The sequence below is a fragment of the Vigna unguiculata genome, chromosome 7 (assembly GCF_037176805.1).
Source record: "Vigna unguiculata cultivar grain cowpea cultivar isolate G323 ecotype 2 chromosome 7, ASM3717680v1, whole genome shotgun sequence".
Lineage (NCBI taxonomy): Eukaryota > Viridiplantae > Streptophyta > Magnoliopsida > Fabales > Fabaceae > Vigna > Vigna unguiculata.
The window spans coordinates 39,072,930-39,096,062 of record NC_140798.1 but is presented as its reverse complement, the minus strand read 5'-3'; the positions used below and the strand labels follow the sequence as shown (position 1 = coordinate 39,096,062).

The following is a 23,133-nucleotide window of genomic DNA, read 5'->3' as shown; positions in this document are numbered from 1 at the left end:
AAATAGTTTATTCCCTTATTCCGTATCTTCTTTCAGGGTCCAAACCCTTCCACTTGGACACCCATTGTCCGTTCTTCCCAAGTGAGGTGGGAATTTTCAATGCTTATTCCCTTCTAAAATAAACATGGATACCATTCAATTTTCAATTTTGTTTATTTAACATTCGTAGTATAATATATGAATATATCCACCCAAGTTTCCTCTATAATGTCTATATATATTTTGCACAATATTGTCTTTTTGTTTCTTTTATGAATGTAACAAAGAATCTATGCAAAGATGTTTAATACAGAATCTACCAACACTTAAGTAATGGAACAAAACTCCACAATCATTAACTGTTCACAAGAATGAGCACCTCTATGAGTTCAAATTTTTGGCATTCTAGCAACCTATTCTCATGGAGTTTATCTGAAATATTAAATATACATGTGTTAAATGTTCTCACAAAAATATACAAAGATGAATCGTGAATTTTGTGCATGACAATTTTGCCTGGAAAGAAACAAATTATTTACACACTGCCTTCAGATTTTCTTCAAAATAATAGTTTAATGAACAGTGTTTAAAGCAACTTATTTGTCAACATAAATTAAAAAATATACTATTATTTTTAAATGATTAATATTATAAAAAAAATATTTTCTACTTTATAAAATTATGTATTAGACGGTAAGGAATATAGTTTCATCGAGAACACAGCATTATTGCATATTTAAAGCATGGAATATTAGGACTTTACTCCCCATATGCCTTAACACAATAAGTTATTGTCAAGATCTTTAATTTATTAGAGTTTATCCTAAACTATCAGACATGACGATGTAAATAAAATAAAATAAAACTACAAAACATGACACAGTTATCTGGTTCCTTTATTTTATTTAACAATAATTAATTCTCCTTCGTATTAATATTAGAATTACACTTTAATTAAATATATAAACAATATAAAAATATTTTTCATACTGTTGATTAATTCTACACTGTCATAAATTTGAAATTAATCTATCACGCTACACCTGTTTATTCCTGTGCACCCAAAAAAAATATCATAAATCGTAATGAATATACATGCACACGGTTCAGAAAGTGGCAAAATATTAGTGGTGAGTTTGGAGAAGAATCAAAAGTAGATTTGGGTCGGTAATGTGTATAGATGATGTATTTTTGAATTTAATTTTTCAATATACTGATTGAGTTTATGTGTAGCTAGCTATATATATCCATAGACTTAATAAACTGGAACAGTAAGAAGTTTGAATTACATCAGAGAAACACTGATGATGGTTGTGAACTAATTAACAATGCGGCATATACATTGCGCATGCTGGTCAAAATCAAAATCTTTAATTTGATAGTTCCCATGTTCAAAACTTCATCCATGTTTGAAGAATTTTACACGTGGAGGAGTTGCGTACGAATACGTCTAATTCAAATAATCATAACTTTGGTGATATTTTGATATAGACCACCCAACTTCGCACCTCATACACTGTAGTACGAATTCACAAATAGTTGAACACTTGTTTTTCAACCATAGACTAATTAATCTATTACACTACACATTGTGGGTTGACCAATTTTTTAAAGCTTCATTATTAGTAGTATTATATGGTGCCACCATAACCCACCACGCAAGCTAGGAAGGTCAAAATGATAACTACATTGGACCTAAGTAGTGATCCCTTCTTCAATGCTTTCTCTAAAATTGTCAATTAAACTCATATAATAACATAGTGCACCAAAATTAATTCAGATATTTAATAATATATCCCACAAACAAAACTATGGAAGCATCCTAATTGACCAAGTTAAAAGCTTAATTATTAACTTTTTTGTTGACTACTTTTAGTTAATGAAGAATTTTAGAGGTTGCTAATGATGATTTTGGTTCAAAATGAAGGAGATAAAACCAAAAAGCAGCATCATGATTTAGTGTTGCAGTAAGTGGTTGAGCCAAGTGTATGGACCAAGTAGTTTAAATTTTGTTTCTGTTTCTTTCGCCCCCCACGTTAGCTGGTGCGACATCATTAATTGGGATGCTGATTCTAATTACGCATGTGCTCCATCTTTATGTTTTTTTTTTTTGTATATCAATTGATATTTTATCCAATATATCAAATAAAAATAATATGAAATTCTTTATATTGATTAATTAAAAAATATACGTAAAAAAAGTATATTCTGAATTTTAGTTTTTAAATTAATCGGCGTAGAACATCTTGTTTTAATGTCACTTGAATTTTTAAATATATGATGTTTACCATCTCAACCAAATCAACATGGAATCAATCAAGAAATAATACTCTGCAGATAAATCAATATTCGGTTAGTAAATAGTATATATGTATGCCCTCGTTATGTAAAAATGAAAATTTTATTTTATTACAGTGTAAGATAAATTTGTTGGAGTTTTATCTAATAACTATTTTTAAAGTCAAATTTATCATTTCTAATTAAGTTAACATTATAAGATTTTTAAGTAAAATCCCCAGTGCATAAAAATTAAAGCCTGTCAACTCTTGGTAGCATATCAACCTTCTTTAATTATTAAAATTCAATGTAATGTTTTTAAAAAAATAACAACCTTTTTGAGTGCCGCGATGAATTCCCATACTACCACTAACTTTATTTTAAGACAATATTAATGATTGTGATATTAAGCACATAATCTTAGGTCATGCATAAAATTTACAGTTTTTTAATGACGCGTAAAGTCAATTTATGGGTGGTCAATTCAAAAAATGATTAAAAAAAAAAAAAAAAACTCAATCCAACGTCAATAGGAATCCAAATACATCATGGTCACAAAAAGTAAAGAGTAACGTAATCCTCATAAAAAAAAAACATTAGAACTTAAGTCAAGTCATGTATAAAATGCGTTAGTTTTATACACAAGAGAATTCTGATGACAGTATGTCCAAAGTATCTTCTTCAAGTCCAATAATTAAAAAAAGTAGTGAAAAGCTTCGATATTACATCTTTAGAAACTAGTTGGTTAACATTATTTTGGGCAAAAACTAGCAATCTAATAATAACAACAACAGCAGTAGAAAAAAAACAGCACAGACATTGTTATAAGTTAGTTAATTAGGTGAATAGTTTATGTTGTTTTCTTTTCCAAGCTTATTCTGAGTACATCATACATTACAAGAAAGGGTATAGGCCTTTATATGAGTTGCTGTTTATGAAAATCAATGCAGTAGGCAAATAGTTTCTTATTTGGGTATCTTCTAGTTGTGTAACTTACTTTACATATAAAAATGTTATCTTTCTATGAAGAAAAGGAAAGGGAGAGCATATAGGACAAAGAACCGGACTTAAAATAATGTCATCATAATGTCACTGAAGTGATATCTCTTGTGAGTTTTTGGACAAACTCTGAACCCATGTCACTAAGAGAAATGTTTGTCCCATTAAAGTTAATGGAAATCTTTCAAACCTTGCAAGTGGACGGAGACAAAATACTAAAGCCATCATAATTGTCATCTAACTTGCACCAACTTGCATTCCAGTACTACTTCAAAACAAATATGGCATTATCATCTTTTGTTTATGATCCTCACCACAAAACAATATCGTGGAAGAGTATGAGAAATTAATCCTGGTCAAAAATTTCGTTGGTCAAAGCTTCTTTGGCTACACTAATTTTAATTTCAGAAGCACCTCTGATATGTTGAGTAGGGTGTATAAATTGAACACTTGTAGTGGGTTTGGTTATGATAAGAATGTGTTAGTTATTTGCACCCATTTTATGCAACGAAGAGACAAATGTTCATTCAAACTCCACTTGTTACCCCCATTTTTGGACTCTCCTTTGTTCTTACACAGGCACTTTCAAGTGGTGAGGGAAGGCCGACAAATAATCCTTTCCACAAAGTTGAACTCTCTAACTCTATGCAAGTTTGTCCGTTTTGAATTGCATTATTAAGTGTGAAGGAAAGGAAACTGAGGCACTGTAGTATTGCATCAAAGTGTGGATATGCTATAGTGGACCCCTATCAGTTCTGTCATGTGCCATAGACTGGTATTTTGACGTTTGTTTGATTTGTTTAACAATATTGATACTCGTGCATATCGTTATCTCCACAAACTTTTCAAATCTTCCATTTACATCAAACAGGACAGTAACAGCATGGTTCCATTTCTGTAACATTTTTTTGATGGAGCAAATGAGTCCAACCAACTTAGAGCATGGGTGATGAAATCGGTATAATATCATTAGTTCATTGCTGTTTGTTTTAAAGAAACTGAGGCGTCAACTCATTCATTGTTAGAGGGTTTTGACAGCAGAGGCTCACAATGCAGGGTTGCTTGATTATATGCTATGCGGGTGAAGTACTTTCCGTTAAATGATGTGATTTCCTGTAAAAGAAATTATTCCAAACTGTTAATGAACATATTCTATATATATTGTATTCTATTCTATTTTTGAGAAAATTTTGTTCCATCTGAGCAATGTGCACGTAGCCTTTATTTATTTGAGTTAGGCCTGTTGGCACCTGAAAGTAAACTATAGTTCCAAACATTGTATATCATCAAATTCTTTCAAGAGATAATGGAAGTCAGAATCCAAAGAAGAAAAACAAAACCAATTATATAAGAAATGAGGTGACTTGATTAGAAAAAAAGAAGGTGGCAGTACAATGGTGTGTATTAGTGAGTGTTAAAATGGCACTAGAGGTAGTAGTAGTACTGAAGATTCAAACTAAGTTGGACAGCACTATGACAATATCTTGTGTTTGCTTGGGGCAAGTTTCAATTATGGCATTTGGCTGCAGTCACCTTGATTGAACCTCACTGGCCTGAATGCTGGCACGGTATCTCCTTTAAACAACATATGGCATCTTGTGGTTTGTGTGAAAGGGAGATACTGATGAAATGAAAAAGTTATGTAGATAGGCATGTAAAATTGGTGATAGATCAGATTCCATTTCTGTGGGGGACAATAGTTTCTTATTCAATAAGAAATAATGAAGTGAAAAAAATGGAAAAGGTGAAAGCAGTAAGTTGCAGCCAACAAGGCTACCCCATGCCTTCTTACTACCATTTTTAAAGTTACACAGAATGCAGTTGTGAATTGAGGGTTGAAAATGGTAGAGCTGCTTTTGTTTTATCTTACATCTTGAACCATATAGTGGAGACAGTGGGGCACAATCTGTTTTTATTGTGGATGAGCTAAGAACTGAAAACCTTATTAGATCATAGATTGTGATCATTTGAGATGACAGGACCCATCACCATCTAGTTTGTGATGGATGGCATTGCACTGAGATATGATGATGTACAGCTATTGGAGCTGGATGAGTATCCATTGGGCTTGGTTGAGGACTCTGTCAATTTCCATTTGGGCCTGCATGATGTATGGGATGTAATATCAACCATCAACTTGGTGCAGTTGGATCACAAACTTTCCAGGTCTTTTTCATCAACTCTTTGAAAACGTGATAACACGAGGAAAAGAAAATGCATGATTTTGATTGACGTATAGTGAACATTTCTTCAGTAATCAACCTTGCTAATAAGAGAGACAACACAAGAGATTCCTCTATACCAGCTTCACCGAGTTCAATTTTTTAACATCGATCTAGTTCAACACTTACCAATACAAAGTTCTTTCTTATTCGATTCTGATTGGTTGAAGTAACTACTGAGAAAATCAAATAAATAAACTAGAATTTGAAGAATCAAGGAATAATTTTTTTTGCATCCAAAGCACCGACAGCAAAGACAAAACAAAAGAAAAAGGAGAAAAAGGCAGAAAGAGAAGGAGAGTCACTGGTTGACGTATATCCCAATTAGAGTGAGGGAGGAAAAAACCGATTACTTCATGAGATTGACCATCAGAACAAAACATTAAATGTGACAATTTTCCCTTCAAGTGAAGCTGTGGACTCTCTAGAGAACAGTCCAATTGTGCTAGAAAATAATTTATTGGATGAGAAACTGTTATCTCAAACCGTATTTTTATCAGAGTTTAAAAGATATTATAATAATGTGAAAATTTTTGAAATTCAACTGTTACTGAAAGGAAAAAATAATTAATCACTTGAAAATTGAAATCTAGTTTCTTAGTGAAACTGGTTTCGTTACAGGGAGAAAGAACTGCTTCTTGTCGATAGGGTGCAGTAAGGATTTTGTTAGGGTGCAGCAGGCAATTGTCTATTTCAAAAGGTATGGATCCATTTCTTACCTGCACTCTCAATCACCTGAAGTCCTCTTAAAGTTAGCTTCTTCATGCACCCCCGTATTTTCTTCCTGCTTATGATAGGAAGGTGAAAATACACTTTTGCACTTTTTGAAAAAATAAAATAAAATCCCAAATTTCCTTCTTTCCCTGCTCTCCCTTATGCCTGTTTTTCGATGGGAAAGTGAAGATTGTACCACTTGAGGATGATACAAAGAATTTAGAAAGAAATTTTCGAGGGTTGATTTCTTTCTTTTAGGATTTCTCATAACGTGCATCCACACAATAACCAATCCAAACCTCGCAAAACCAAAATATTTGGGTATTTCATTTATCTCATATAGTAGTTTTTGCTGTGGAACATGTCTGTAATATGTTAGAATAGGCTTAAGAATTTAGTGTTTATATATCTATATCTATATATTTTTTTAAAAGAATTAATGTAGTTTAACGATAAAAAGTGACAATAGATCAATTCAAACCTAACACAACTTCATTATTCACCCGCATCCATCACCATTATCGCAACTACATCCAAATGCTCTAAGAACAAAGAACAAATTGATGGAAATGAATTCTCGACACCCCTTCCCCCAAGTCAGACCATGGTATTTCAGCAAGTTAGACCATAAAAAGGTGGCATGTGAGACACATTGATGGTAGAGCACAACACTGGAAGAGCATATTGTTAAATTCTTGACGAGTGTACTAAGTCGTATACGTAGTAATCATCACATTTATTACAAATATGGTGTGTTGGTCAAAGTTTAGATGAGTGATTATAAAGATTGGGTTGTACTTATTGAGATGTATTGGATCAACGTTGGATAATAACATATAATATAAACAATGAGTTATCTAAGTAAGAACCATGTTATAGGTACGAGTCCTATAGTCATGTTTAGAGATGTAAGAAATATTTGTGTATGCATGTATCCATAAATAAAATAGTTAGCATCATACTAGCCGTACTCGAAATATTCATTATCCAAAAAAAAATTAAAATTAAAATTAAAATTTAATTTATATTTTATTAAATTTAATTAAAATTAAAATTTAATTTAATTTAATTTTTATTTTTATTTTGCATATTTAAATTTAAATTTTATTTTAAAATTTAAAAAATATATTTTTTAAATATTTATGAATATTCACGCCAACAAATTTTATAAAACCCGTAAATGTTTTTTAAACCGACAAATAACAAGAATAACACTTAAATTCTTTTGTGACGGATAAGGTAACACGAAGACACAATCTAGATCGGACCGTTGTCATCCTATCACATTCTTTCATATTCAACTAGTCTGTGACCCGTGCAAACGCACGTTTTTTTTCTTTTGTTTTTTTATAAAATAATAATATAATTATTATTATATTTATCTAAATAAATTTAAATATATATATATATACACACATTTTTGGTGTCATATTTTTGTTTTTAGAATTTTATCTTATTAATTATTATTTTTTAATTTATATAATTTTTCATTATAAACAAAATGTTTTAAATTTTATTATTTTATTATTTTTTAACTACTTATTGAATTCAAATAATACTCAGATGTATTAATAAATAAAAAATTGCAAGTAATTGAGTTAAGATTGGTAATAAATAAAACTAAAATGAGTGTCTAATTATCATAATAATACTACTATAAAAATAATATTTTGTATTGATGAAACTAATACTAATAATAAAAATAATAATTATTATATAGTAATATAATAATAATAATAATACATTTATAGAAATATAATAATAATAATAATAATAATAATAATAATAATAATAATAATAACCATTGTAAAGGCCACTTATATCTTAACCCTAATGTTTAAAGGCTGCCCCAAATCAGTTGGGCCTAGGGCTGGCCCATAGGGAGTCAAAGACCCTAAACCTGTTCTAACCATCTCACTTCACTTTCAGAAAACAGTCGCCTTGTTCCTCTCTTTTTCTTCCAAACTATGCTTTGCTAGGGTTTAGAGCTCACTCGTGCTCAAGTTAGCTCAACCAGTTTCGACTCCACGTAAGTTGATTCTTAGCTCATACTAGTTCCTCTATAAGACTTATTTTTGTGTTTCCGATAGAGGTTCATTAAGCTAACCTCGCTTTCATTTTGAGTCCAATTCGTAAATCTGCTTCTGGAGCCGTGGTGTTCATGGGATTAGGTGTCATAGTCGTTTGGCTAGCTCTTTCCAGGTAAGGGAAGCTAGGGTTTCTTATTTTAAGTGTATTTTGCCTGCGTTTAGGTTCTATTATGTATCTCTGGTGATTGTATGGTGTCTGCTTTGAAATGAATATGCTTGGTATACTGTTTTGGATGAACCTCAGATTTTACAGGTATAGAACAGTGAGGGAGAACTGTTATTTTCGCCCAAGCGAGCTCGTCTCGCCTAGGCGAGAGTAGCAAAGGCTCGCCCAGGGGTTTTCGCTCAAGCACTCGCTCAGGCGGGAAATCAAGTTCTTGAGCGAAAAACTATCTCGCGCTAGGCGAGATGACCTCACCTAAGCGAGAGTTCACGAAACTCCCAAGACCTCTGTTCGCAGTCTCTCCTAAGCGAGAGCCTGCAGCTTGAGCAAGAGCACTCCTTTCGCCTGAGTGAGGGCTCTTGGTTTGAGTGAGACCTGCTGCAGACCACACTGTTTTCTCCCCTGATTGTTATTGATTGTATGATTGGCTGGTTTGCTCTATTTAAAGTATGAGGCATGCGAATATGTATGAAATCTCTAATGTTATGGACTGGAAATTGATAAGTTTGACATGATCTTGGCATGTAACACATATGGGATGGTTGGTTATAAATGTGACATGGAATTGGTATGAACTATGATTCTATATTGGTTGATGGAACATGATGTCGGTGTGATCAAGACGTAATTCCACAATAGTTTCGTAGTGGTGTCTCATTCGGTCAGGACGTAATTCCATGAATCTCTAGGTGAGATTTCATGGTAGTGCCTCATTTGGTCAGGATGTAATTCCATGACCCATGTTAGTGAGAGTTTCATGGTGGTGTCTCATTATATAATTTAGTAAGGCTGCAAGGTAAGGATTGCATCCTAACACTCTAAAGAGTCAGTTAGTCTCACGTAGAGCGTACTGACCCAAGTAGTGAGAGTAGCAGGAGGCCTGGAACACTTTAAGGCTAACCTCGTGCGTGGCAGGATGAAACACTTTGACAATTGGCTCAGTAGAACAGTAGAAGTCACCACAAGTGCAAGCATCCGATGAATCCGACTAATTATATGTATCCGAATAAGTCGTGTCTTAAGTCTTAGTGTATGGTTTGTGAGTCATAACATAATTGGTTGATATATGTATCTTGGACTATGAAAGTGTATGCAACTGTATGATAAATTCTTTTCTACTATAACTTACCCTTTCTGCTTGTTGTATGTTCTGTGTGTGTGATTTTTTCTTTCTGCGATGATCATCAATTTATTGATATGAGCATATGTGAGAACTCCTCATGGTCAATAGGGAAATGGTGATTACGTTGCATAGCCTATCTGGGTTGGATTCCACCCATTTATGTCTTCTTTTAGGGTTGTTACCCATGTATTTCCTTATCCTAGAACTTTATTTTGAATACTTTAGATCCCTTACTCTATTTTGTTATTGGCATTTTGGTGTGCCTTAGTTTCTTTCCTGTTTTCTTTTGGACAACTCTACAGAGTAGTGTTTATACTCCATGACTTTATTTATATTATTTTGTGTAATGTTTCATTTAATTATGTTATATTTTAAATGGGACATTACAACCACTATAAATACAATATAATTATCATAATAAAAAAAATAATTTTTCAATTCTACTAATTTACTAATTTTAGTAACTTCTTTTTTCAGGTGAAATATTTAAAGATAAATCAACTACTAAACGGATAAAAAAATGGTATGATTCTGAAGTAAATAAAAATAAAGCATGTGTTTATCTATACTAATAATAACAATATTATTATTATTATTATTATTATTCGCAGATAAAAAAATAATGATTATACAACAACATGTATGTAAAAAGATACACATATTTAATGTCCTCTTTTATTTTTAGAATTTGGTCCTCTTAATTATTATTTTTAAATATAAATAATTATTCATAATAAAAAATATTATTTTTTTAATTTTAATATTTTATTAATTTTGTAACTACTTAAATTCAAAAAATTACTTAGATGTAGAAATAATAATAATAATATAATAATAATAATAATGTTAATAATAATATATAACAATTTATTTTTATTATTATAATTATAACAACAACAAAAATAATAACAACGTAAATTCTAATTGATATAATATCAATAATAATAAAAATTATTATTGTTCTTATTATTTAATGATTTAAAGTATAAAATTAATATAATAATTTTAACAATAATAATAATAATAAAAATAGTAATTTTGATAATAATAATGATTGATATAACTATATTATCATAATAATTATTATAATAATATTCGTAATAATATAAATAACAATCAAAAAATATTATTACAAATAAAAGAATATTTACAATTACTATAATAAATATAATAATATTCACAATAATAATATTAGTAAAAATAAAAGTTAATGTGACAAATAAAATAAAAATATTATAATAACAATAATAATGAAAATCATGAAAATAATATTAGTATTAAAAATTCTAAGAATAATAAAACAATATTAATAATAACAATAAAATCAACTGTAATAATAATGTAATTATAATAATAAAATAATAGAAAACAACAATAATACAAAAAATATTGAAATAATAATAATTATAATGATAATAATATTAATGATAATATTATAATGAAATTAATAATAATAATAATAATGATAATAATAATAATATTAAAAATATTGATAATTATTTGAGGTATAAAATTAATATATTAAAATTAAAAATAATAGTAAAAACACAAATGACACTATAAATAATAATAATAATTTCAATAATAATGACAATAACAATTAATATAATAATATTATAATTATTATAATAATTATTATAACAATATTCATAATAATATTAATAATAGTAAAAAAATATTATAATAAATAAAACAGAAATATAATAGTAATAATCATAATAATATTAATAATAATAATAATATGATTATTACAATTAATATTAATTTTATTTAATGATAATAATAATGATAATAATAATAATAATATTATTATTAATGTAATAATTATAATAAAAAGAATAGCATTAATAACAATAAAAATAATAATTATAATAACTATAATATTTATTATTATAATAATAATAATTATATTCGTAATATTAATAATAATATATTATTATAATGAATAAAATAATAGAACAATAATTATGAAAATTATAATAATGTTAATAATAATAATAATAATAATAATAATAATAATTACAATGTAGTAAAAATAATAAAATAATATTAATAATTGTAACAATAATAATATTACAATTATAATAATAAAAAATAATTATAACTATTATTATAATAATATTAATAATAAAAAGAATATTACAATAAATAAAACAGAAATATAATAATGATAATAATAAAAATAATAATAATAATAATGCTAATAATAATAATAATATAATCATAGTGGCATTTTATTAAATATTGGTAATGTCAGTTGAAGAGAAAAACAAGTCGGGTATGGAGATAAAAGATTGTTTGAGAGGAAAGAAGGACAAGTTTAAAGCTTACGACGGAGTTTTGTTAGATAATCTTTAATTTTGTAAGATAATATTTAGATTATGGAATTGTTTATATTTAACAAAGTGATAAGATATTTTATATTTGGTGAATTAGATTTAAATTAGTTATTATTTTAGTTAGTTGGAGTATCTACAATTTAGTTTGGTAATATGGGATATTATATAAAATTAGATTAAATTAAGATTTAGTTTGATTTATTAATATTTGGTTTATAATTGGTTATATAATAATCCGTTCATTCTGTATCAATGAAATATACCAATACGTTATATACTCTTTTAATTTGTGAATTTTTTCGATCTTCTTTTTTGAGAGATTTCATCTTAACATTGACTGACTTATCCTTTGTTAAATTCTTTATGATTTTTGTGGTTGACTTACCGTTATCCGGATCATAGCAAGGATGTTTATTAGTGATATTTTTGTATGTTCAAAAAGGTAGAAGGTCGTTTAAGTAAATTAGGTATTATTGAGATGCAAAATATCAAATAACAAAAAGTATGTACACGTGTCTAAAATTTAAGTAGGGGTAAATTGGTATTATAGGATCTAAACGACGCGTTTCGTCCCTTCATATCACTGTGGTTAACCAAGCAACTCAGGGATCCAATTACATTCATCGATTTCCTTCAGTTAGCAACACGTTCACAATGTCTGGGACGATTGTGGCACATTCGAGTTCTTGGAGCAGGGCACTTGTCGCGATCTCGCCTTACACCTTCTCCGCCATCGGTATCGCGGTCGCAATCGGCGTCTCCGTCCTCGGCGCCGCCTGGTAAGCCTTCGATATCCGTTTTTTATTTCCGTTTCCGCTTCCGTTTCTGTTGCTCTCAGTTATGGAATCGCTTCGCTCACGCTTGCAGGGGGATCTACATCACCGGTAGTAGCTTGATCGGCGCTGCAATCAAGGCTCCACGAATCACTTCCAAAAATCTCATTAGGTAAAACTGATTGCAATTTTGTTTGCACCGCTTTTTGTTTTTTCTTTAAGTTTATGTTTTTAATTGGACCACGTATATTTCATTTAGGTGTTTCCTACCTTTTTTTTCCAGTAATTTTTTGTACTGAATTAGGTTGATGAGAAATTTTACGGTAGTGGAAGTCTACGTTTGTGTTGATTTTACCTTGATTTCTGTAGTTCTAGGTTAGATTCGTTCGTTTAGATTAGGAGATTGCGTTGCTTAGTTGTGATTCGGTTAAGGATTGGAGGTTGGAGTGGAATTGTTAGTTGTTGTAAATAGAAAAGGATTGTGGCAACTCTGTGTTACAGTTTACAAATTACAATTGCACAGTGGTGGTTCGCAGCTTTCACACACAAAAACAGTAGTCGACAAAGTCTTTGATGGTGAGGAATCAGTCTGGAAGTCCTCTTATGTCAGTGACTTCTACTGGATCTTTATTCAACGATGTTACTTTATTGGTGGCGTAATGCTCGTTTCTGTGGTAAATAGCGGTTTATTGGTAGTAAAATAGTGCTACTTGTGATTTAGTTTTGAGTATGAGGTGATTTTACTGGGTATTGGGCATTAATCTCTCCCCACATAATAAGCAGTGATAATCTTTCTTCATCATTGGGGGAGTAAGGGATCGTATGGTCTGAAGCCTACTGGGTTATTGAATAACTATCTAATACATGAAAAAAAAATGAAAGATATAGAGAGCTTCTTGCACTGAATTTTATTCTCCGTTTCAAACTCCGTCTATTTTTTTTTTCAGCGGTCAGATGCATAAGCTGAAAGATTAATACTGATATTTTAATTTCAAATAAAGGAGAATGCTTTGAAGTTTATTTTTTCTTGACAATGTAAGAATTCTCATGTGCATATTATGCCTGATTTTTTGGGTAGAGAGATTACTTGTACCCTATTTCAAGTCAATCAGGAATGAACACTCTAACTGCTCAACTTCAATTCAACAACCTTCAATGAACACTCTAACTGCTCAACTTCAATGTTGTCGTTTTTGATCGAGCATGGCTTACCACTAAGTGGCATTGTAGTTGGAGTAGTAATTATTTATTTTTCTATGTCAACTTTGTTCAGTCTCACTGGACCTCTGTTTGTGTGCTTTGTTTATTCTTGGGATTATTATGCCGGCTCAAGTAAGGCTCTCAAAAGTTAGTTTGCCTAATATTAGGGCTTGGAAATGCAATTACGGTTGAGCTCAATATCTTTCGGCTTTTAGTGTTTTTTTTTTTGGTCTGAATTATGTAGAGATTTTAGTTTTATTAGCTCTACCAATAAGATGTTTGATTATAAGCTTGTGTTGAATACACAATAAATTAATTCGTACCTAATCATTTAATAATGATTGATTGACCCAACTTACAATGTAAAATAAGTTGTTAGACCCTGATTTTAATGTGAACATAAAAACATTTATTCTAAACTTAAGATTGTTCTATTAGAGTACTGGGAATGTTAATGTTCCTTTCTGCATGTAGTATCTGCATAATAGTGGCTGATATAGTTTCAAATATAAATATCTGTGCCATCTTGTCATTATGGTTCGTGATGTTTGTTGTATTTCAGTGTAATCTTCTGTGAAGCTGTTGCTATATATGGTGTTATTGTGGCTATTATTCTTCAAACAAAATTAGAAAGCGTTCCAGCAGCAAATATCTATGACCCAGAGTCTCTTAGGGCTGGATATGCAATCTTTGCTTCTGGATTAATCGTGGGCTTCGCAAATCTTGTTTGTGGGTGTGTATTCTTTGTTACCCTACCTCTAATATTTTTGCAGGAAACTCTCCCGAAGAATGCAGGGGGACCTTTTCCATGCTGTTGTGACATATTCAATTTTTTACCCTCTGGCAGGTTATGTGTAGGAATAATTGGAAGCAGCTGTGCATTATCTGACGCTCAGAATTCCTCCCTCTTCGTGAAAATTCTTGTGATTGAGATCTTTGGTAGCGCGCTTGGGCTATTTGGAGTGATTGTTGGAATTATTATGTCAGCACAAGCAACATGGCCAACCAAAGTTTAGTTTCCACTGTATCAGAATGTGATGTGGGACTGCAATTATGGTAGAGCGCAATATATCTTCTGTACTTCCCGGGATTGAAGTTTTCTCTACTTCCTGTTGGTAAAAATGTAAAATCCAGCGTAATTGTTTGCCTTCATTACAACTGTAGGCTGTATTATTTACTAATGAGTTGATAGAAGGTTTTGTGTATCATCAGATATGTCAGTCTGTTGGTTGAATTTCAATGTTTTTGGAGGACCAAATCTTTTATTGATCAATAATAAAATTGAATTTATTTAGGCTTGTGAATAAAGACAACAAGCAGTTTTGTTGAAATGTGGGATCTCTATTTGGGTTAAGGTAATGTTCTTGTTAAATTGGGATTAAAATGTACTTGTGATTGGGAGTGGGATTATGAATGTTGGGTAATATAAAAGTAGAAATACTTTTTAAGGTTGGACCGCCAAGAGTTGGTGCCATAATTAATTTAATAGAATAGCAATTAGAAAAGGTTTGCATTAATTAATAACTGCTGCCCTAGGGAAGTAAACTTTCTTTCCAGTGATTCCATTTACCTTATGCAAGAACAGTGATTTTTTTTTTTAAAAGTGGGTCGCTATGAATCATTTATTAAAAAAATAGATCAATTTACTAATTAATTATATTGTAAAAATAGTTTACTAATTAATTATATTGTAAAAATAGTTTACTAATGATTTGATTTCTCTCTATTATTTTTTTGACTTTTATATAATTTTTAAAGTTTTATATACTTTTTTTAAAAATAAATTTTTAATAATTTGATTAAAATATTAAAGCATGGTTACCAAACCAACAAGACCAATGCAATCCAAAATACTGGAAAAACTTATTATGCATCACTTCATCACATTAGAGGATATCTTTAAAGTACAGAACAAAGCATTCGCCATTATGGCTATCTTAATCTTTCCATAGCAAACCTATTATAAAACAAGGGTGAACACATGTGAAGGCTTGTACAGTATAATCTCTGAGAAGCAAGGTCAACCTGTATTCTTCATCCCTGCAGCAATTCCATTAATGGTGATAAGCAAAGCATCTCTGATTTTACGGTTGTCATCATCACGTCTTAACCTCTTGAGGATCTCCACCTGCAACATGTTCAAGGGATTCAGAAAGGGAAGTCTATTCTCAATCAGCCTCCTCAAGCTCCTATTGTTCTGCTGAAGTTTCTCGTGCCCACTAATCACTAGTACAAACTTTTCCGCCGTCATGAGCTCACTTCTCAGTTCACCACCAAGCTCTTGCCTCTCCTGTGACACAAGCACTTCATCATAGTGCTTCGCTATAGGAATGTCTGCTTTTCCCAAAACCATCTCAATCAGGTCTATGGTACTTTGGAAGAACGGCCATTCTTTGTACATGGCTTTCAGATCCTCAGTGAGACCCTTCTCACAAGCTCCTTTCAAACCTGCTCCAACTCCAAGCCAAGCTGGAAGAACAAATCTTGTTTGTGTCCATGCAAATAGCCACGGAATTGCACGAAGGTGTCCAATTCCTCTTGAGCTCTTCCTTCTTGCAGGGCGGCTACCTATGTTAAGGAAGCCAAGTTCTGCCTCTGGTGTGGCTTCATGGAAGTAGGCCAGGAATTCTGGATTTTCATACACCACATTGCGGTAACACTGGCAACTGATGTTCGAGATCTCTTCCATCACATTGCGCCATTTTTCTTCTCTGGGTGGAATAGGAGGACGAAGGGTTGCAAGTAGCACCGCTGTTGTGTATATCTCAAGTTGTCTAACAGCTATTTGTGGCAACCCAAACTTGGCCTCCACCATCTCTCCCTGCTCAGTAGACCGAAGCGTTCCCTACAATGCACCATGGAAAAATAAATATGTTCTTTCAAAAATTGCTCATAATTTTAGAAGGGAAAATGAAACTGAAATTCACTGAAAAATGAGTCAACCCACACATAAAAAATTGACAATACTTTTAACCCAAAACCTTAAGACAATAAATTTATAAATCTTCACCCTTATATTTAACTTTCTCATTTTTATTCAATATAAAACTTAGACTCATACTTGAACTTCCAAAAGAATGCAATGCAACATAACCTACCATGACAGACCCTGGGGGCTGGGACTGAATAGCCAGATATGTTGGCCCTCCACCACGACCAATACTGCCTCCACGGCCATGAAATAGTGTAACCTTTATGCCATAATCATTGCATGCAGCTACAACATCCTCCTGAGCTTTGAAAAGTTCCCAGGCTGCGGTAAAGCGACCGGCGTCTTTACCCGAATCAGAATATCCAACCATAACCTGGATATATAATTTATAGTTCTCTAAGGTAAATTTCACATTACTGTCGTAACAAAAATGAGATGACCTCGGATTAAAATGGTACCTCTTGGTGTCCGTTGTGGTTCTTAATGACGTGTTCACGGTACCAGTCTATTGATAAAAGTTTTCGGATAACTGAACCAGCTCCTCTCAGATCTTTCACAGTTTCAAACAGAGGTACCACTCGCAACCTATTAAGAAAATAGTTCCCGAATACATTATTCCTCATGTCCTAATTTGCATGATAAAACAATTGCTTCAAGTTTTTGTTTCAGAAATAATATTAAAAAAAAACATATGTAAGTTCCACCTAAGTTTCATACTTACGTTCCACCAGGACATGCTTTTCCCGACTCACCAATAGCAGCAAGCTGTGCATCCTTCTGTAAAAGCTCTACTGCAAGGACGTCACTTGCCTGATAATCAAGTATAAAACCATTATTATCAGTGTGAATATCAATTTCAATTTTTTCATGTTTTTAAACAAGTTTGTGTCCTTCATAGATGTAGAGTTGAAATGCCAAAACATATTACATGAAAGAAGTTATCACTAGCAGCTTGACAGAATATAGGGAAAATAACTTTTACATGTAAAATCAAACGCCAAGAATGAATTTTTTAAAGAAATGACTCGATGGATGTTAGAGCATGCAATTTAGTACGCCATTCAGGCTAGGTGAGACTGGAATCTGCAAGTGATTTTGTGCAAATTGTATGCATAATTTGTAGTAGCAAGTTTCATACATTTGAGGCCATAGAGATCACATAAGCTCCGAGAGAATCACTTCCTAGTTCAGCAGCAATTCGGAATGTATCCAAGACTTCTTTAACATCAGAAGGAACCTAAAAGAAGAAATCAAGATACCAATCATAAATAACTATGAACATGGAACAGAAAGAATTGAATTATCACATGCAGTTCAATTCTTTATCACTTTAGATGAATAAGAATGTAAAAAGAATAGTTAACTTTATACTTTTAATTCAAGTGTTATAGAAAGTTCAATAAGGAACTTCTCGGTGTGTCAGTAACTATAGTTCGTTGAAGAAACTAAGGCTATTATTCCAATTTTCACCTATGAAAGATCACAATGACGGTTTTGGAACTAATCAACATTCAGTTAATCATACAGAAAAGTGAGGATGGAATAGCTTCAATTCTTCACCCTTCAACTATGAAACTAAAGTACAAAAAAAAGCTTTCCTGTCCCACAAGACAGTTTGGCAAATATGTGCTTAGTATACCAAAAACTCTAACCATCTCACTCACCTCTATACTAAGAGGAACTAGAGGCCTCTTCCCTTTCAGTTCTTTTGTTAAGAATTCCAACTTCTTTTCTTCATCCCATTCACTGTAAGTACCCATATCTAAATACTCTGTTATTGCATCAAGTGCTTCTGCGTGTCTCCCAGATTCCTGTCATAATTAAATTCTGAGGTCACAAAACCGACTATCTAAGCAATATTAAACATACAATTTAAGTCAGACCTGACGCAAGTCAAGCTTCATCAACACCATTCCAAAGGTAGCAACTCTACGAATCAGATCAGCAAGTCGACCATCAGCTAGCACCCCAGATCCACATGATTGCTGTGAATATATGGAGAGTTACATACTAATTGTGGACAAGACAACCCTTCAGGCAAAAGAAGGAAAGAAAAAGAGTACCAGAGATTCGTAACAGAGAAGCAGAGGTTCCAAAAGCTGATCAGATGTTTCATAGTACTCCAAAGGATCATAGTCACAAGCAACATCCTCCAGAAGTAGTTCTAATCGTCTACGACTTTTCTCAAGCTGAACAAGACATTGCAAAGATGTTTGCATTCATTAAATGACAACTTAAAGTTACTTAAAAAAAATCACTGGAATTCCAAGTAGTGGCATTTATAAAGTCCTTTTTCAAGTACCAATACCGGAATAAAATTGAAGTAATACCTTATCCTTAACATTCCCCAGGACAATTCTATACGGAGCAATTCCAGGAAGTTGAGGCAACATTGGCTCTAAAAGCTTCTGAAAAGTGGACTTTCCTGTCTGAGGTTCTGCATACAATTTCTTTTGACCAAAAGAAGATGATGCTGTAGCTGAAGAAGCACTGGAATTTGCTGAACTTGTTCCTGGAAATTGAATATTGGGATTGACATTTTTCGATGCAGTTGAACTTAAGGCAGCCCCACCATCCTACCAATTAGAAAATATATATTATCTAATATGCTATGGCAGTATCAGAAATATGAGAAACACGGAATTGAACTACCTTGTGATTAGATTGCATGTGATCAGGTCCTGGAATGTCTAGTCTAGGATGCCGAGATTCACCATTTTCTTCACAAAAGAATATGTCCAAACAGGATATGAATTAGAATGTCAAATATGTCTCATCCCTCATGTATGACAGAATGAAGTCCCTTAGCATTGCAGTTATTTTCATGCAATGAAATGAAAATGTCTAGGAAGTTGTAGGAAACAAAAATGTGGACATCAATGACATACAAGTTATATGATATAACATATGATATTCTCAAAGAACTAGATAGAAAACATTAACTCCAATATGTGTACCAGCAATAGAAGGTAAATGAGCTCTAGCTGGAAGTTGTGTTGGGAGTGCGAGACTTCTATTCACGGATTGGTTCCAATTCTCACGGGGATTGTCATGTTTAGCTTCTGCAGAGGAAGAGGTAACCATCAACTCGTGGATACAGATTATAATAGTATCAAACTAGCAGTTGATTTGATGCTAATCTTATATTATTAAAGCTAAGAAGAAGAAAAATCAGAAAACACTTCAAGGAAAATCACACAAAGCTCTCAAGCATCAACATTCACCACACACCCAGTCTGTTGGAGTCAATTTTAAATAGATGAGACTTGGTCTATGGATTTTATGAAAACATGACCCCTCCAATCTTAAGTCCAAAGTAGTGTTAATATTTTAGAAGCCATGAATTATAAAGTTATGCTTTGAATTGTAATGATTTCAAAGCATTCAAATCTGATGTTAAATCACCTAGAATGTCATGTGCCAGTCTTGACAGCCTATCACTGCACTGGTTCATGGATAGCTCAAATCTGAGGCTGTCCACTTCCCTGATATAGAGATCAATTGCCATCCATCTAGATAGAAGTGAAACATCTTTAGTGACCTGAGTAACAAAAAGAAAAACACTTAGTCAGAAACTATTAAATCAAGCAAAATTGGTAAGATAAATGTTCTCTGGCACTGAAAATCCAGCCCAAGATTCTGGTGAGTTGATGATGTTGTGTAAATTACACACAACAGATGATGTCAATGATTGAACCAGTAAAGAATATCCAGCCTCCACTCCAGGGAAATTTAGAAAGAAATATTTCAGGAAGTATTTAACATAATAATAGGTAGCTAACTTTTATTTCCCTCGACAGTTCTCCACGTTCAACAAGCATTAAAATTTTCCTTAACCAAAGCACACAAGAGATGTTTAAATTTTAAATTGATGAAATTTATGACAAAAATATGATTATTGCATTACTGGAAAAGTTCTCACTCATTGAAAAACTCTTCCACTTATTCAAAAAAGTGAAATCATTTTGTAGAGTATTGGCATCAAGAACTTTAATGGATGTTAAAAATGTTCACCTTTGCTGTCACATTTGGGTTCCCATCTCTATCACCTCCCATCCAAGATCCAAACTTTATGGGAGTGCAGGTCAAGGGGAGTGGCTTTCCTGTATGCTGCGAGGGAGGATAGATTGTATTCAAAATCTTAGAGAGAATTTAAAGCCAAGACCATGAATTAAAGATGATAGACCTTCTTTAGAGCATTGCTAACACGTCGTAAGTAATGAGGAACAGCTTTCCATAGTGACTGGTCCACAATGTTGAAACCTGGGGGGAATTTATTGAACAAACAGTTCTCATGTGCCAAATATAATTCCCTTCTTTTACTGTGAACCAAATCATGCAAGTGCTGACGTATAAAATAATGAAGTAGCTTACCAGCTCTAGCTTCATCTACTGGTGTGGGCTTTTGGCGCCTTAGTTCATCTGTTTGCCATATTGAAGTTATCTCTCTCACCTACCAAACCATTTCTGATCTATGAGAATAGCAAAAAGTATTTGCAGAAACAAAAAAATTGCACACACCATTTCATAATTAAAGAAGATTATCTACAATTTAAACACAGTCAAGCACCTTTCTAGAGTGAAAATACAGTTCAGAAAAATTACCAGATCTTCAATCACCATTTCCCGATCTTCAGTGCTAAGATCGGGTCGATCGTTATAATCCAAAAGATGCTACATGGAAGAGGGGGGAAGTAGTTAAAGACTGATGCTTATATGACAATATAGATTGAAATTTTCAAGCTTTTGGAAATATTTTCTATGGCCCAACAAGGTCAAAGAAACTCACAGCAATTCTGACGTGTTTGAATTGTAAGGTTCGACGGTTGATCTGTGTGGGATGAGCCGTGAGAACAATTTCAACCTCCTGTAGCGACAGAAATCAAATTGAATTTTTAGAAGGAAGAGAAGCTGGAACTAGATCACTGATTCAAAGACCATCAAAGTAAACATTGCACTCCAAATCAATAACAAAAGATAATTATACTGAAAGAAAATAAAGAAAGTTTCAAAATTACTAATCTTAGTCTGCATGGTGCATTCAATAATTTCCATAAAAATTCAAGGAAGCGTAGCAGAAGTTTGGATGAAAAAGTTGTCATAGAAGTTAGGCTAAAAACTTTATACTTATCACGGAAGGCCACTTGATTTCAGTTTCATCTTTGCTTGTAAAGAACAAAACAATAACCTGCTTGCAGACTGTGTCATAAAGTTCTTCTGGGGAAACTCCACCCTGCACCAGCTGATTAAATATATCATCGCAAGATTTTGCAGTTTGTGCCATATTCCCTCCTTTACGAACCCTACAAAAGCACAAACTCTATAAGAGACTACCCTGCCCAGTAGTACTCTCGAAGTATTGAAACAAAATATAATTGTTCAGATTTTACAATGATATTATCAATATAATGAGAGTATGAAAACCAATAAGCTATGACCGAATTACCTGTGATGGGTCTCAGCTATGCCCATCAAAGTAAGATAGTGGCTGAAGGCACGAGCAAGGGTGAAAGCTTCTTCCAGTGTCATCTTCGACAACTCTGAAGCCAACTGCTTCTCAAGCAGCTCTGCCATGTTCAAAATACCCGCCTGCCTCATATTACAACCACTCTGCCAAAAAGAGAAATTGAACTCAGTGCCACCCAATTTCCACGTCCAAGCTTCTCATCACACGAACTCACCACATGCACCATCACAATCCATAACAAACAAAAGCTCGCAAATCATGACCCACATGCATCATGGTTCATGAAACACCAATGCATATAAAGAATACCTCAGAAACAGTAAAATAAGTAGAAGAGTAAAAAGTATACATCTTATTCTATCACAAACCACCATGCATGTGAAATTTGTTAATTTTTAAGAAAGATTGGAACTTTAATTTTAGTTTCTGTCTGGCAGAGACTGCAAAACTGACAGAACATAACAATTAAACACAAACAGGTAACAGCAACAACCCCCTGAGGATGAAAAAGAAGGAGAGCCGGTGAGTGAAAGAAAAGGGAAAAGGGTGAAAGGTTGGTTTGACCTGCGCAAGGACTCGAATCCTTTCGATCTTGTCCACTAAGTTGGTGCCAACCTCGCGCTGGAGAATGTCGTTGAGGAGATTCCCGAGCAACCTGCAGTCATCGTCGAAGCTCTGGAAGGAGATTTCCTCGGCCACATCATCAGTGATGTCAGTCATTGGTGGGAAAGAAGGAAGATAGGAAATGGAGGAAGGAGAAGGAGTGAGGAGTGTTATTAATTGAGAGAGAGTGGAGAAGAGAAAGTGGGGTCAGTGTAAAAGTTGAAGGAAACAAAGAACATGTGGCAAGCAGAC

The 23,133-nt window shown here is 32.7% G+C and overlaps 2 protein-coding genes across 2 annotated transcripts; one reads left to right on the top strand and one right to left on the bottom strand.

Moving 5' to 3' along the window:
- The first annotated feature begins 12,498 nt into the window (after positions 1-12,498).
- Positions 12,499-15,173, top strand: LOC114192562 (V-type proton ATPase subunit c''2). Its single transcript, XM_028082316.2, has 4 exons — positions 12,499-12,685; positions 12,774-12,851; positions 14,442-14,612; positions 14,727-15,173. The coding sequence occupies exons 1-4, from the start codon at positions 12,561-12,563 to the stop codon at positions 14,893-14,895; spliced, it is 543 nt and encodes a 180-aa protein (XP_027938117.1). The 5' UTR covers positions 12,499-12,560; the 3' UTR covers positions 14,896-15,173.
- Positions 15,174-15,730: 557 nt separating this feature from the next.
- On the bottom strand, positions 15,731-23,133 carry LOC114191463 (phosphoenolpyruvate carboxylase 4-like). The gene is made up of 20 exons (XM_028080635.2): positions 22,843-23,133; positions 22,258-22,421; positions 22,000-22,114; positions 21,601-21,678; positions 21,417-21,485; positions 21,186-21,264; positions 20,998-21,074; positions 20,826-20,921; positions 20,217-20,352; positions 19,769-19,873; positions 19,464-19,531; positions 19,142-19,387; positions 18,875-19,000; positions 18,695-18,796; positions 18,476-18,622; positions 17,950-18,048; positions 17,533-17,621; positions 17,270-17,396; positions 16,978-17,184; positions 15,731-16,724 (listed from the first exon to the last, which is right to left on the bottom strand). Exons 1-20 carry the CDS (start codon positions 22,996-22,998, stop codon positions 15,900-15,902), a joined length of 3,111 nt encoding a protein of 1,036 aa, XP_027936436.1. The 5' UTR covers positions 22,999-23,133; the 3' UTR covers positions 15,731-15,899.

Bases quoted from the DNA above. Each gene is read 5' to 3' on its own strand.
- LOC114191463 (XM_028080635.2), bottom strand. From the start codon at position 22,998: ATGACTGACATCACTGATGATGTGGCCGAGGAAATCTCCTTCCAGAGC. The intron at 21,679-21,999 runs GTTATTGTTTTG...CTGTCGCTACAG, and splicing joins ATGACACAGTCTGCAAGCAG to GAGGTTGAAATTGTTCTCAC. The intron at 20,922-20,997 runs GTCTATCATCTT...CCTCCCTCGCAG, and splicing joins TTAGCAATGCTCTAAAGAAG to CATACAGGAAAGCCACTCCC.
- LOC114192562 (XM_028082316.2), top strand. From the start codon at position 12,561: ATGTCTGGGACGATTGTGGCACATTCGAGTTCTTGGAGCAGGGCACTT. The intron at 12,852-14,441 runs GTAAAACTGATT...GTTGTATTTCAG, and splicing joins ACTTCCAAAAATCTCATTAG to TGTAATCTTCTGTGAAGCTG. The intron at 14,613-14,726 runs GTGTGTATTCTT...ACCCTCTGGCAG, and splicing joins TTCGCAAATCTTGTTTGTGG to GTTATGTGTAGGAATAATTG.